The sequence below is a fragment of the Egretta garzetta genome, unplaced genomic scaffold (genome assembly GCF_000687185.1).
Source record: "Egretta garzetta isolate BGI_Z169 unplaced genomic scaffold, ASM68718v1 scaffold51, whole genome shotgun sequence".
Taxonomy (NCBI): domain Eukaryota; kingdom Metazoa; phylum Chordata; class Aves; order Pelecaniformes; family Ardeidae; genus Egretta; species Egretta garzetta.
Window position 1 is genome coordinate 3,900,482 of NW_009258549.1, and position 13,708 is coordinate 3,914,189.

Sequence of the window (13,708 nt, forward strand, 5' to 3'; positions counted from 1 at the left end):
TCAGCCCTTGGAATGGCACTGGCATGATTTACATCTGTTCTGGTTTATTTTTAAAGGGGTTGAATCCTCTGAAGTTTTTCAGTTCACAGACAGCTTTTGTTTCATCACACCTGTTTATATTCTGTCTCCTCTCCCTGATCCGAGTAAGTCAGTGGGTTCTCCCTGCCCAAGGTTGCTGACATGTTATACCGAGAGACGGATTTTTAAGGAGAGAATCTAGGGAATGCAATCTTCAACAGTCTGTCAAGTCTTTAGGGTATGCAAGTGCGTTCACGTTATTCTGGGATGTCCATACTCCCTATAATTTAATGTCTCTGTACCAGTACCTGGGTCAGAGGGAGTTCTGCTTTTCAGAATCCTTGAGGCTGAAAGGCTGTGATTCTGAGACAGGAAAACAAGACCAACCATGGGATTGCACTCCCTTAGACAGGCAGGTGACTTGATAGGAAATCACAGCCACCTATAGGAAATGCCCTCAACACAGACCCTCCCCTGGCCTTACCTATAATGGCTTCCTTCAGGCTTGATTCCACAGGCAAGATGTTCTTCTCCACCAGCTCCATGGGACCTGGCCTCTGCGCTATCTTCTCATTGAGGTCATCTGCCAATCTGGCTCTCTTTAGCTTCAGCTGCTTTGCCTGCAAGGAGGGTTCAGCTGAGGTCTCTGTTTGGGGGAAAGTAAATAAAATGGCATCAATCCAGCAATGGTCAACCTATGCACTTCAGCAGTATTTTACTTCTATTCAGAAAGGTAACTATAGATAACAGTAGATAACTGCATGGAAAAAATAGTTGCATATAACAATAGGTAACTATGCACTGTAAATATATTATAGATATTACGTGTATTTAAGTTATAGAGATAACTACAGTAGCCCTTGTGACTCCAGAATAGGACCAATTCACTGTTCTCAAACTGATGTCACCTAATTCTCATTCATCTTCACCCTTTCAGTTGTGTTCAAAGATGTGGTAGTCAGCAGCAACATAGTACTCCCTCTCTGAAACTGAGATGCTTACTAATTAGATCAAATCTGCCCTGCTCCCTCTTGAGTATCTTATAGTGTCTTCCCTTATTAGAAGAGCAATTCACAGTTATTCCACTTCATTGTTACTCAGCTACACAAAATTGCACAATTTTGAGTTCACATAACAGATTCTTCTGAGAATCTCCATGCAAGCAGAGTTGAATCCCTCCCAAGAAATCAAGCAACAAGCATGATCTTTTGCCCACTCCCAACTGAAGGAAATACTTGGGGTTCAGAGGCAAAACAGAAAGCTGTTAAATAAGTAATTACGATAAAGTTTATTGTTGATGTTTTCCTGTTTAGCATGTGTCATACCTTCCAGAATGTGCATCCTAACCAGCTCTGATCTCTCTGGCCGGGACCGGATTTTCCGTTTCAGATAGTCCTCTGTCTGCAGCAAAAATAGACAAATAAGAACCAATTTCAGTTGGTTGAGTTGATTCAGTTGATTGAGTTGAGTGAGGTCATCTTGGACAGCACAAACAAGAGAAACAACCATCTTTAGTTGTTACTGAGTTCTAAATAAACACATAACAAAGAAGGGGCATATCTTCTGTCCCAGAGCACCCAGAGAATGACCTTATTCTAAATATGACCTTCTACTGCACATCGCCTCAGTGTAAGAGTACACTGCTGCACCGCAGAACAGAAACTGGAAAGGACTTCCTCAAGAGCTGAAGCCTTCTTTTCCCCTTTTATGCAACACCATTAACTTGTGTCAGAGTGAAATTCAAGGCATTTCTTTTTACATTAAAGATAGATGCACTGGTTCTATTGTTCACAAAAAATACTTCCATGTACTGCTGGCATTCAAGGCTGACTTGTGGTTTGGGCATATTCTTCTATTTGTTTAAAGATATGTTACTTGTTAAGCTAAAGACCCCATGCACTCCCTTGGCAGGCAGAATCTAAATGCTATGATGAGACCATTTAATTTCCAGAACTGCTTTTAGCTCTGTCTTTGGAGAATGCACTACAGAGCAATGACCCAGTCCAGGCTGAGCACATTACCCTTTACACAGCCAGATGGGAATTTGGGTGCAGTGGGTAACAGACTGATAAGTATTGGCCATCAGAAAACTGCACCATACTTGCTCAACTGCCCACACCAAAATATTAACTTAATAAGAAGGTTTTAGGAAAAAAGAGGAGGAAGAAGCAAAAACCTTTGGGATACTGGTCTTAATGCAAAGTCCACTGTTCCAATCCTTCCACAGAGTTTAGAGTGCTAACACTCCCTTACAGGTTTTAATCAATCACAGTTGTTATTTTTTCACTTATGTTGCTTTCATTTTTAAAACAAAACTTAGCCCAGCAGTCATAATGGGTTTTATTCCCCTGTAGGCTGATCAGAAAACAACAAACCTATCCCCAGAGACCTTTTGAGGAACAGAAATCATCAAGAAACTCCCCAGTTAGCAAAGGTGCCACACGAAGTGTGACTCCTGGCTTCCTCTTTCTATAGAGCCAGAAGTCTATGTGATTTCAGTGTTACAGGATTTTGGGGAGGGATCCTCTCTACTAAGTTTTCAATTTAATGTCCTAGATAAACAAGTGCACGTGCAGGTAACAGAGAAACCATACAGTTTCCTCAAAGGTAGAACTGAGCTCCACGTGACAGGAGCATTTAAGGGCAAAACAGACACCATAAAAATAAAAATGTAAAGTATATGGACAGTGGGGAAGAAGAGTATCAGTGACTTCCAGAAAGACGACTCCAGGGGAAATCCAGGCACCATATTCAATGGTTTTTAGGCACAACTAGTTCACTGCGGGTTCACCACCACCACAGACAAGCTAAAGAACATCCCCATCCAATACAGCTCTGACTGCATAGCACTGTATTACACCTAGAATATGAACGATTTCCTTCTGCATCTCATTAACAGCTACAGGATGCCCAAAATGTAAGACATACTACTCCTGACTTCCCCAAAACATTAATGAGCATATTGCATCTTACCCTGGCCCGCTCCAAACTCCTTCTTTGTTCATGAAATGCAGCTGGACTTTTCAGAGCTGTTGAGAGAAAAACATTTGTAGAGAATGAATTAGAATGATGGAAGTTCTCTCACTGCCTGTCCCTTTAGGCCAACTAAGTTAACAAATACACCACAGCAACTGCCTTCTGCAACTTTCAACACACTGGACCAGATCTCCAGCTGGTATAAAGTGATGTGACTTGACGTACTCCATTTAACAGCACAGGAGCAATAGGAACTGACACTTCTAGTTGAACTAACCACTGTTCACAAAGTAGGGTCCAAGAACGTGAGTCAAAACCAGGACCCCCACAAATGCCTTTTACATGGAGTAAAATATCCAGGACCCTTAAGTAAGGGAATGGCACTGAAACATTGAAGAGATACATGAAATGGTTGGAAGGATGGGGGAGGATCCTAATGAACTGTAAATCCTCTTTGCTACCTTTTAATGTCAAAGGAAGCTGCAAGTCTTTCCTTAATCTGCACCTGTGTTTTGGGTACATGCAAGGGCTGGTTACAAATTCTGCAGGTCCACAGGACGTATATATTGCTCCATGTAAGAGAAACGATCACAAAAACAGAAACACTTGGACAGGAAAGTACATCTGTCTGTTGACAGAAAACCAAGACTTGAGGAATTAACAGCAGCTCTCCATATAACAAACCTCCTCGCCCCCTTGGGCCCAGTATAAAACCAGAGCCAAAATGGATCATGTTTTAAGAAACCGATCCTCTGCTGTCCAGGACCGTACTAACCCTGGAGGAATCTCTCACTCCGCCTGGCTCCTCTGGAGCACACAAAGCTCACGTCCCACAGTAAAACCAGAGAAAGAGGGTGACTATTAGTTCTAACTCAGCAACGGTAAGTGTCACTAGCTCCTCACGCTTTTCCCGAATCCGCAAGTAGCTTGTTTTTTAAAACAATCACACTGTGGCTTGTATTCAGAACTAGATGAAGGGAACATCATAATTTCTTTTCATATTTCTGAAATACTTATATTTAAAGCTGCCTGGTGAAGTTTCTAAACCACCATCAAGCAAAACAGCAAAATTAAAAAACTTCAGCTTTAAAGGTAAGTTGCAAATCTTTTGAAGACAGAAATCTAAACTTGTACAGTTAATAATTCCAACGTACTGCACCTATGTCCTATGAAATACAGTCTACTCTTATAATTTTTCACTTAAGACTAACGCGTAAATATTTCTAATTATGTAACTTAATAATTAAATCTCAAAGGGCTATTAAAAAATAAAAGCCCTTACTTAAATGCAATGTAAGAAACTACTTCTAATGCATGTGTAGACTTCTAAAAACTCTTTCCTACAGAATAAAATGGAGTAGCCAAAGACGAAGTGTTCTGCAGAATATGGAGTCCCTCTAGGTTCACATCAGTGGGGTAAAGAATAGAATTTAGTCCATATGCCAGGAATTCTGAACACACCAGGGCATCATAGATGGAATTCAGACTACAGAAGTGAATGAAGAATAATTTGTAGAATAAATTAACAATAATTGAGAACTAACCACAGTGAGTGAGTATACAGACCCCTACAATGATGGGACAAATAGTTCCCGTTCAGATTCAAGACAGTTTTGTTCAGTCTGGTTATGGAGAGAAATCACCAGAGAAAGTTGTGCAAGCTCTGAAATGGGAGTGCACTGATTGCACTTTGGGATAAACCAAAGGGTAGAGATATGGTTTTGCAATAGTTGCAAAAATAATACAAAAAACTTCATTGGCTAGCTGAGACATCAACTCCTGGGCAGTCTGACAATTGCACTTCAATGAAGAGCAAGCAACAAATAATATTGGGAAATCTTTTTGAGACACACGAACTGCTTGTGAATATGCATGTGTTTGAATTTAAACATGCACTTCTCTCATTGTATGCATATCACAGAAAAGTGAAATAAAAGTTCAGGTACACTTGGGCAAAGATACCATGCAAATATATAAATCAGTATAAAAATCTACCCTGGAGACAAGCGAAACAGACCTCATCTTGAGTCTTCAAAAGCTCTCTACCACTGGAATGTGCAGGCATGGCAGTAATTCTTACTCTCCCCTTCCTGCCTACCTCTGCTGTCAGTAAGAGGCAGCACATGAACTTTAAGTGACATTTCCCTGACCATAGCAAATGGTCAGAAAAGTCAACTGCAGGAGTTCAGCTGATTTCACACGTAGTCCAAGAAAACTCTTGCATACAGAAGAACAAAGCAAAAAGAAAAGAATCCCCAAGTAAAAGAAAAAAAAAAAAGAAAAACCCTCCCCACATTAAATAGTAAGTAACGCAAAACTGCTACGGGAAGAATCTTGTAAAGAACAATTTCAGTCTCTCATGACTAGTCCTCTGGAAACAAGCACTGGGTTGTAGCTCTCTGGGCTGGCATCATGACAGAGGACTTCATATTCGACCTCTGAAAATGTCAAGAGGGCACCAATCCTTCACTGCTTCCCTCAGCAATCTAGGATGGGGCTGACATGTCAAAAGAGGGTGTCTATTGTAAAATCATACTCCATTCAAAGTTAACTAAGCCTTGCACATTTCTCTGGCTTTGAAATGACTACATAGGCCAGAGCTGCGGAGCAACTCTGCTGATTTTACTCTAGCAAATGGAAAAAAGAAAAATCCAATGAAGAACTCTGATGCAGTAAAGCTCTGTGTAAGCTCTACAGGAGACCCACAATGCAGACATGTCCCTCTTCCAGTTCCCACACTGCCCTTCCCAGCCACTTGGCACTGATCCCTGCAAAATTATTCCTGCCCTCTATAGCTTGCTGGCTTGCTCACCAGAGTGCAGCTTTATCCATTCCACTCAAAATTACCCATATTCACAAAGCTGTACTGTTCTCAGCCTTATCAGCTATTCTGGCTTGTCCTGATGGTGCATGCAAATGAGCGGCTTAGCTGCAGAGCAGAAGCAGTGGTAACCAGGTAGACATGGGCCAGCACTTCTATCACTGACATAGGATTCATGTCCACAGCCCTTGGTACCTGAAGCAGCAGATACAACCACAGAAAATAAGGATGAAGGGGGTTGAACTAGATGATCTCTAGGGGTCCCTTCCAACCCAAAACTTTCTATGATTCTGTGAAGAAACTCCAACCACCTAATCCCTTCTGACTGCTCAGGCTGGATAAAATACACTGAACTATTCCTTACAGTCTAATCTGTTCTTGAAGACCTCTCGTGAAAAAGTGTGATATTATTGCAGAGAAATTATCCCAGTGCATAGATGTTCTTACTAATTAAAAAGCTTTCTGAATATCTAACTTAAATTTCCCTTACTATATTTTATACTCATTATTCCTTGCCTTACCTGCAATCATTACAGAGAACAATTTATAATCTTCCTCTTTGCATCTATCCCTACATATTTGAAAACTTTGGCTTTCCTACAGTCTTTTGCTATATGAGATGACCAAAGCCAGTTGTTTCAAACTTCCCTTACACATAACATCTCCCAGACCTTTGTTTGTTTACTCCTTCCATTTGACCTGCATTTTTCTTGAAGTATAGTGTCCAAAATTGGATGCGTATTCCAGCCTAGGCTTTATCAGCTTTTATAGAGCTAAATGATTATTAAATAACACTTCTCAGTCGTATGCCCCAGCCAGTTTGCCTTTTTTGTGTACATAAAATGCATAACATGTTCACCTGTGCTTGAATTACAAACCATGAAAGGTCTCCAATCCTCTTCTGCAGAACTGCTATCTAGCCAGCCATTCTCCACCCTCAATTCATGCCACTGATTAGATGTACCAAAATGTAGAAACTCTGCATTTTAATTTAGTTTTGTCCTGTATCTTCCAGCTCCTCCAAATATTGTGAGTCCCAATCCTGTCCTCCTCCCAGCCTACTAACCTGCAAGCTTGCAAATATGCACACTATTCCCTTGTTTACATCAAATTACTGAAAATACCAAATATTATCAGACATGGACCTCCTCCCTCCCCACTCAAAAACCCTGCTCAACACATTCTCCCAGTCTGACATGAAGCCTTTATTCCAGTACGGTCCTCTCACCAGTTGCATGTGTAGCTTCAAGTTGTCCCAGCTTGCTTACAAAAACATCAGGCAAGCCTATGTCAAGCACCTTACTAAACCCAAGAATGGCAAAAAGACATTTAACATCCTGATGTCCCGGGGAGGCAGTTCAACAAATGTTTAGTCTGATGGTAGGTCCAGCTTAAGTAATGACCTCTTCTTCCCCCTCCCTCATGTCCCACTCGTTTCTGTCTCCCCCCGAATAGTCCAACTGTAGTCCTGCCGCACAGGGAGCTGTACTAGGGAACCATCACCATACAGTAACTCCAGCCCCTCCCCACGGCACTTGTCCCTCCCCAAAAAGAAGTACTAGTTAACTCAGTTCGAATCCTTGATCTGTCTTAACTGTGTGGCCAGCTTCACTAGCTTTGTTAGCAAAACAGGGTGAGTCCCTGATGGGAATAGAGCGCTGCCGGAGGAAAAAACCCCAAAACTTGCCAAAGTACAACAGTAGTAGAAGCTGTTGAGAGTTTTTGTTTTCCACTGTATGCAGAAAAAAAAAAAAATCCTGGATACTTCTCTGCTAGTGGGGTATTTGAGAACACAGAAGTAACTTCTGCAATGCCCAATTTCAGTCAGGTATACCTTTTGCCTGCTTTTCTGATTTTGTTCCTATGTGATAGGTGCATGGTATTTTCAGCTGTTACACTTTCTGCCCTCATTCTTGTACCTAGGCCTGGGACAAAGCATGTTAGCCCACAGTTATGCTGACAAAACCGTTTGCGGACTCGGATCACAGTTGTTTTGAAAGAGTTATTTTAACCTGGACTGGTATGCTGGTTTACAGCACGGCTCCACAAATAATAGTGTCAGCAAAACTGAGCAAAAACTGCCCTGCCAGACAAAGTCAGAAACAAGAGGCTGGGTTTAAAGCCAGTCCTGCCACATATATCCTAGGTTTTTAGTCTCTCTGCTACTTATTGTGGAGCATTTTGATGCTTCATCACCAGAATTCCTGAAGCATTAGTATCTTTGTGGTCACACCCTTAGCTACCATAAGAAATCTCCCTGGAGATCAGTGATGCAACTGTTTTGTGCCTCCACCCCGCTTTAAAAATGTTTGCAGCTATACATTGCAACTACTGTCCTTCCATCTGACCCCCTCCCTGAGTTAAGCAGCAGCTCAGAGGACCGTCTATGATGATGCACACCGTTCCATACAAAGCACGGAGATAGAAGTTGCTAATCTTTGCTTCAAAGCAATGTAACTGATTCCTATGAAACAGGGTCCAAAACTGCAATGCATGAATTCAGCGTTCCCTCAGTCCAAGATACAGTTTGAAGATGGCGATGCATAAATTAATGGAGATACTACTGCAAAGCATCAAACTGGTGCTGCTACAAACAGACTGAATCAAGGCCCAAGAATCAACCCCAAATCTCCAATATAACAACAGAGATAAAAAGTCAGGTAAAATGCTTCAAACGTTTTCTGTTCAGGGTTTAGCCCGCAGTATAAAAAAGCAAATGTTAGCCTTACAAAGCTTTCAAAGATAGTCAAGATATGCAGATCTTCAAGTTCCTGTTACCTACTGTGAGAAATAAGTGGAATCAGAACCAAATTCAGTCACTCTAAGAACGAAACATAGCAGGGGAAGGGGACTGACCCAACTGCTGTGAAAGAGGTCAAAATATTTGTACACTCTGCATTTGCTTATACAGCTGACAGAAGACACCAAAGTTTACAAGGAACCAAATAAAAGGAAGAAAGAAAGGCAAAAGGGTCTTCACAGGCCCTCATAGCTCAAGCGTCTAGGGGGAAGAAGGGGCTGCAAAACCTTCTGCAATTGGTAAGATCACTACTGGAGGCTATCAGACATGTAGGCTGACAGGGGAGAGACAGCACAGTATCTAGCTCATTATAGCCAACAAGGTGATATTTGAACTGCAAATCAGCTGGTCAGACAACATGCAATGTTTGTAGAAAGGCTACCGATTCAAGTATTCTGCTCTTCAGTTAGATCAGCTCCCCAGGGAAAGGTAAAATCTTCCTCTGACAAAGAGAAGCTCGTGTCATGTCTAAACCCGACCTCAGACATGCTGACTTAATTCAGAACGGCAGAAGGCCTTCTGCTGCAGCTATTCACCTCTGCTCGCAACCAAATTCTAGTTTCTCTCTCTTGTTTACTATGCTTTCGTAAAAAGATGAGATAAAGTTCTGCAAATAGGCTTGATGACTTCCTCTGTCGGTTCAGGGTGGGGCTCCCACCCTATAGCGTTCTGTTTGAGGCATTTGGTAAGAGACACAAAACTTGAACCACTGATCAAGGCAGTTGGCACTCTCCCCCTTCATCTTCACCCCACTTCCAAAAAGCATTTCTCATAGCATGGAAGACAAACGTATTCGAAAACTGGGTCACATGCACAGAAAGAGCCATCATCTTGCTAGTGGGGCAGTATCAAAGAGCAGCATGCTGTAGAAATATGAAGAGGGGGTGGGGAATACCCAGGTAATAGAAGAAGAGACCTCCATCAGCACCCTTTTCTCCTTATGCAGCTCCAGGGAGTTTCGTATCTGGTACACAGACCTGATCATACTAGAGAATTCTTGCTGATTTCATAGCCCTGGCATTGGTAAGAGCCCTTGGATTAAGGCTAAGATCTGAGTATCAAGTTAAGGTTAAGAAAAGAAGCCACTACTGGTAAATTGTGTTTATTCAAACCCCAAAATATATAAACTCAGAAAATTCAAAATTAGACTGACCTAAAAAAACCCAATCTAAATATGTCTATGAAGGTGAGAAACACATCTCTGGCACCCAAACAAATGCAGCTTTGCCTTTGTCCTTCAGTGACACCCTTCAAACACAATGTCGCTGGTACTAAAGAATTACGAGCGTTTCTAGTCTCAAACTGAAGAAAGGCTGGAGAAAGGTTCTTCCCTATGCTGTTACTGTTGCCAGCACTGCCAAAGCATGGCTTTACAGTTACAGTGCTATGGCCTGTATTACAGAGCCTTCCCTGTTACTGAGCTATTCCAATCAATACAGATATGGCACAGAAGACAGTAGCCGAATAAAGGCCCTGTTAGCTAGATTGTTTGTTGAGGCTCAGGCTGTTGTGGAAGCCAGAGCTGAAGAAGTCCTGCCTCCCTGACACCCCACCTCATAGAGTCACCCATTCTCCTGCATCAACACTCATGAGCCTGCACAGCATACTGGCTCACAGAGCTGTTGCTCCCCAAAAAAAGCCACTTTCCATCTCCCTGAACTGGGCTTGCCCTGGTTGCACGAGCATCCGTACAGGTGGGACTACAGTACCCTGGCTCAGCTCCGCTCACCATGGGGCCATGCACCAGCCGAGCTACTTCCAACGCCTGAACCAAGCACCTCTCCAGAGCCCACGTCCACAACTCAGCAAAACCATCAGTAACTTCATTACAGCAGTATCTCCTTTACAATACAGCTGAAGTGTAAGATTTTCGTTAGTTTCAATGGTGTGAAAAGCCTGACGTGTAAAACATGCGAAATTATTGACAGAAAGGGCTAAGGTTTTCCAAGGCCCAACACTGAGTTATTTTAAACACTAACAGATATGTGTAATTTCTCAGAAAGTTCACCCTCTTCAGGATCAAAATGGAAATTAACACCCATGATAACAGTTATCAGATCTATGGGTGACTGAGGCTACAGCTTTATATCGAACAAATACAGATAGTATAACCTGCTCTGTCCATCCCCATTAACACTTGGCATTCAAAAGGCATTACCTAAATCTTGAACTGAAAAATAAAAAAGGTTATAAATTAGGATGATGCCACCTCCAAACTGAAGAGGAAAAGGGAGATAAGGGACTTCTAGAGAGAACCCTTTGATCCATGTATTCCTAGACCAGACCTCATGCCTCCTTCCTGGATGGATAATTGCTCTTTGCAAACTCTTCCGACAACTTTATGGAGTGCCCAGGCTAGGGGAGGTGTGGGTCCATGAGAAGAAAAAGGAGAGACCATTCCCAGCCAACGAGTAAGAATGAACCCAAGATGACTGTGGATACACAAAGGGGGAAAAACTGTTATTACATACCAGATTTTACTCCCCTGAGTTATTATGTTTCTCTTGCAACCGGCAGAGTTAAATCTTATCACTGCAGAGATCAAGGACTAAACGCAGCCTATCAACCCCCCTGAGAATGGCCTGTTCTTTCTACAGCTTCAGAAAGGGCGAACGGCACATTTCTATCACTAACAAAATGAACTTTCTTACTCTAACCATGTTTCATTAATCATGGATGATAGAAAGACATGGAAAACAAACACAGAAAGCTATCTAAAAATATAAACAAACAAATATAAAAAATATAAACAGGTGCAGTTATTAGGCCCCTGACAATGAGGCTCTCGGCTTAAATGCACGGACTCCTTCAAACAAAGCCTCAAGGCTTTGAAAATGTGCTTCAAGAGAAGAGATCAAAGTCTAAGAACCAGCAAATAATTCCGAGGAGACAAGTTACAGGTAGATGATCAAATTAAAATAAAACCAGTTATGGATTTCTGTGCTACGTGCCACAAACAAACACAGCTGCAAGAGCCCTCTACAGCTTTTGTTTGTTTTATGATACCTGCTTAGTGTTCCAGCCTTACTCTCAGAGCATGACATCGAGTACATCAAGTCTCGCTGCAGCCTCTATTTTTGAGGTCCCACTCCGTACACAATCAACCAGGAAATAGCAAGGTTTCAGAGGTTAAATGGAGTATTAAAAACAAGTTGTTATTATTTTTAGAGCTAAGGACTTGACAGGTTTGGACATTTTATTAAACAAGTTTGGAAGTAATGATACTTACAGTCCATACATTTGTTTTTAACTCCTTATCCTAAATGAAAGTAGAGTTTCAGCTTGTTTTGTGGAAAGAAGTTAAGAAAGCGAAGCAGTCACCAATGGGCAGAATAGCAGACACTAGATGGCAGGGAAGTAAAAATTTGTATTTTTGTTTTGTTACTATAAATATATTCCAAAAACTACAGGGGACATCACTACAAAGATCTGATAGGCAAAGCAGCAAGAGAATGACGGGAACACTTCATGCAGCAGAGAGAGGTAAAGCAGGAAGAGCTCTTTCGGGGCGTTAAAGCAAATGGTTTATCTGCAGTTCAAATATAACACACAACAATCTCAAAATGTCAGCTGCGTAGCCACACTGCAATGCTTCCGAATCGGTAAAACACCACATAGGCACAGCAGTTCATAGAATCATAGAATCATAGAATCGCTTTGGTTGGAAAAGACCTTTAAGATCATCGAGTCCAACCTTTAACCTAACCCTGCCATCCCACCACTAAACCATGTCCCTAAGCACCTCATCTGTCATCTTCTATCCTAGCCTTTATGTAGAAGATAAAATATTGTTGAGACATTAAGAATTGCACCTGAAGTCATCAGCGTGGCTGCAGAATGATTCCTGCCATGAAAAATACTGCACATGTAGGTAAGAGCGTGCGTTTCAACAGCTTACTGTGTCTTTCTTTCACATACATCAAAAGATGGTCCTATTTCACAATTAACAGTTAAACAATTTTAAAAGTTAGGGGCTTTGTTTTCTTTTGTTTCTGACAACATTTAAGATGTTCTACTGTAGCTGTTGTTTGTGACAGGAACCAGAAGTTTACTGTATCCTCAAAGGACAGGTCTACTTCAACTACCGCCCCATATACCGTATTGACAAGTTTCAGGTTTAAAACTGGCAGCTTAATAAGAAAATATGAACATGAATAAAATATTAAATACGGAGCTATGCAATAAAGTTGGAAGTACATAATTTTCATCAACCAAATTACTTTTTTAAAACTGAGAAGTAGTTGGGCCATCAGATAAAAGACTAAAGCAGCAATATCATTTTTAGTGACCCTACACAAACACAAGTGTGAACATACGGCCAAATTTGGGGGTTGAGGTATTAAAGTCTAGAGACGTGGTTTAACTTTAGAAACTCACAGGTGGCAAGCATTTTGCTTCCTGAAATCAATACCTCAAAGATCCTTGTTTTCTTGTGATGGTAGCTACGCTGGATGCAGAAGACCAGTTGCAAGCTTTGCCTAGATGATGATCAACACTGGTATGCCAAAGCATAACCTGTGCTCTGTATCCTCAAATCACTAAGTGTCCCCAGTAAATGTCAATTCCTTTAGAATTAATTCTAAACAATGTCTCCCACCCCCCCCCCCCCCCCCCCAAAGAGCAAATACTGTATTTTAGGTTTATAACAAAGACTAAATTTTCTCCATTAACCTTATGGCTACAAAAAAAATGCAGGTAGTGATATAAGAGGCCTAATGAGATTATAATCTTTAGACGGTCTGCTATATTACAATCATTCCTAATCGTGTGACATGTTGCAGTTGAACTATGGCACACTCCCCTCTTGTAGTCCAGAGATAAAATACACTTTCTTCAGGAGAGTCTGAATCCCAGCAGCACAAGATTCACAAATCCTGTATTCCAAAGTACGCTCAAACAACTAAGAGGCTGCATGTCCAAGCAGAAAACTGCTTCGGAGTGTTGGTAACGCAGACCTATAGCATGAAAATGCAGACCTATACCTCAGTGCCTGTAAAAACATTCACATTAGAAAAACAGCACAAACTCCATCCTGTTTGGATTGTACAGACATTCATACATTCTGCATATATCACATCCTGGAATGCTAACAT

The 13,708-nt window shown here is 41.5% G+C and overlaps 1 protein-coding gene across 1 annotated transcript in view; it reads right to left on the minus strand.

The window, feature by feature from the left end:
• The window catches only part of MRTFA (myocardin related transcription factor A), a 128,708-nt gene that overhangs the window by 11,520 nt on the left and 103,480 nt on the right, over nt 1-13,708 (minus strand). The window contains 3 exon segments of the mRNA XM_035903192.1: nt 503-664; nt 1,344-1,419; nt 2,992-3,047. Of these exon segments, the coding sequence (XP_035759085.1) occupies nt 503-664; nt 1,344-1,419; nt 2,992-3,047 (294 nt within the window).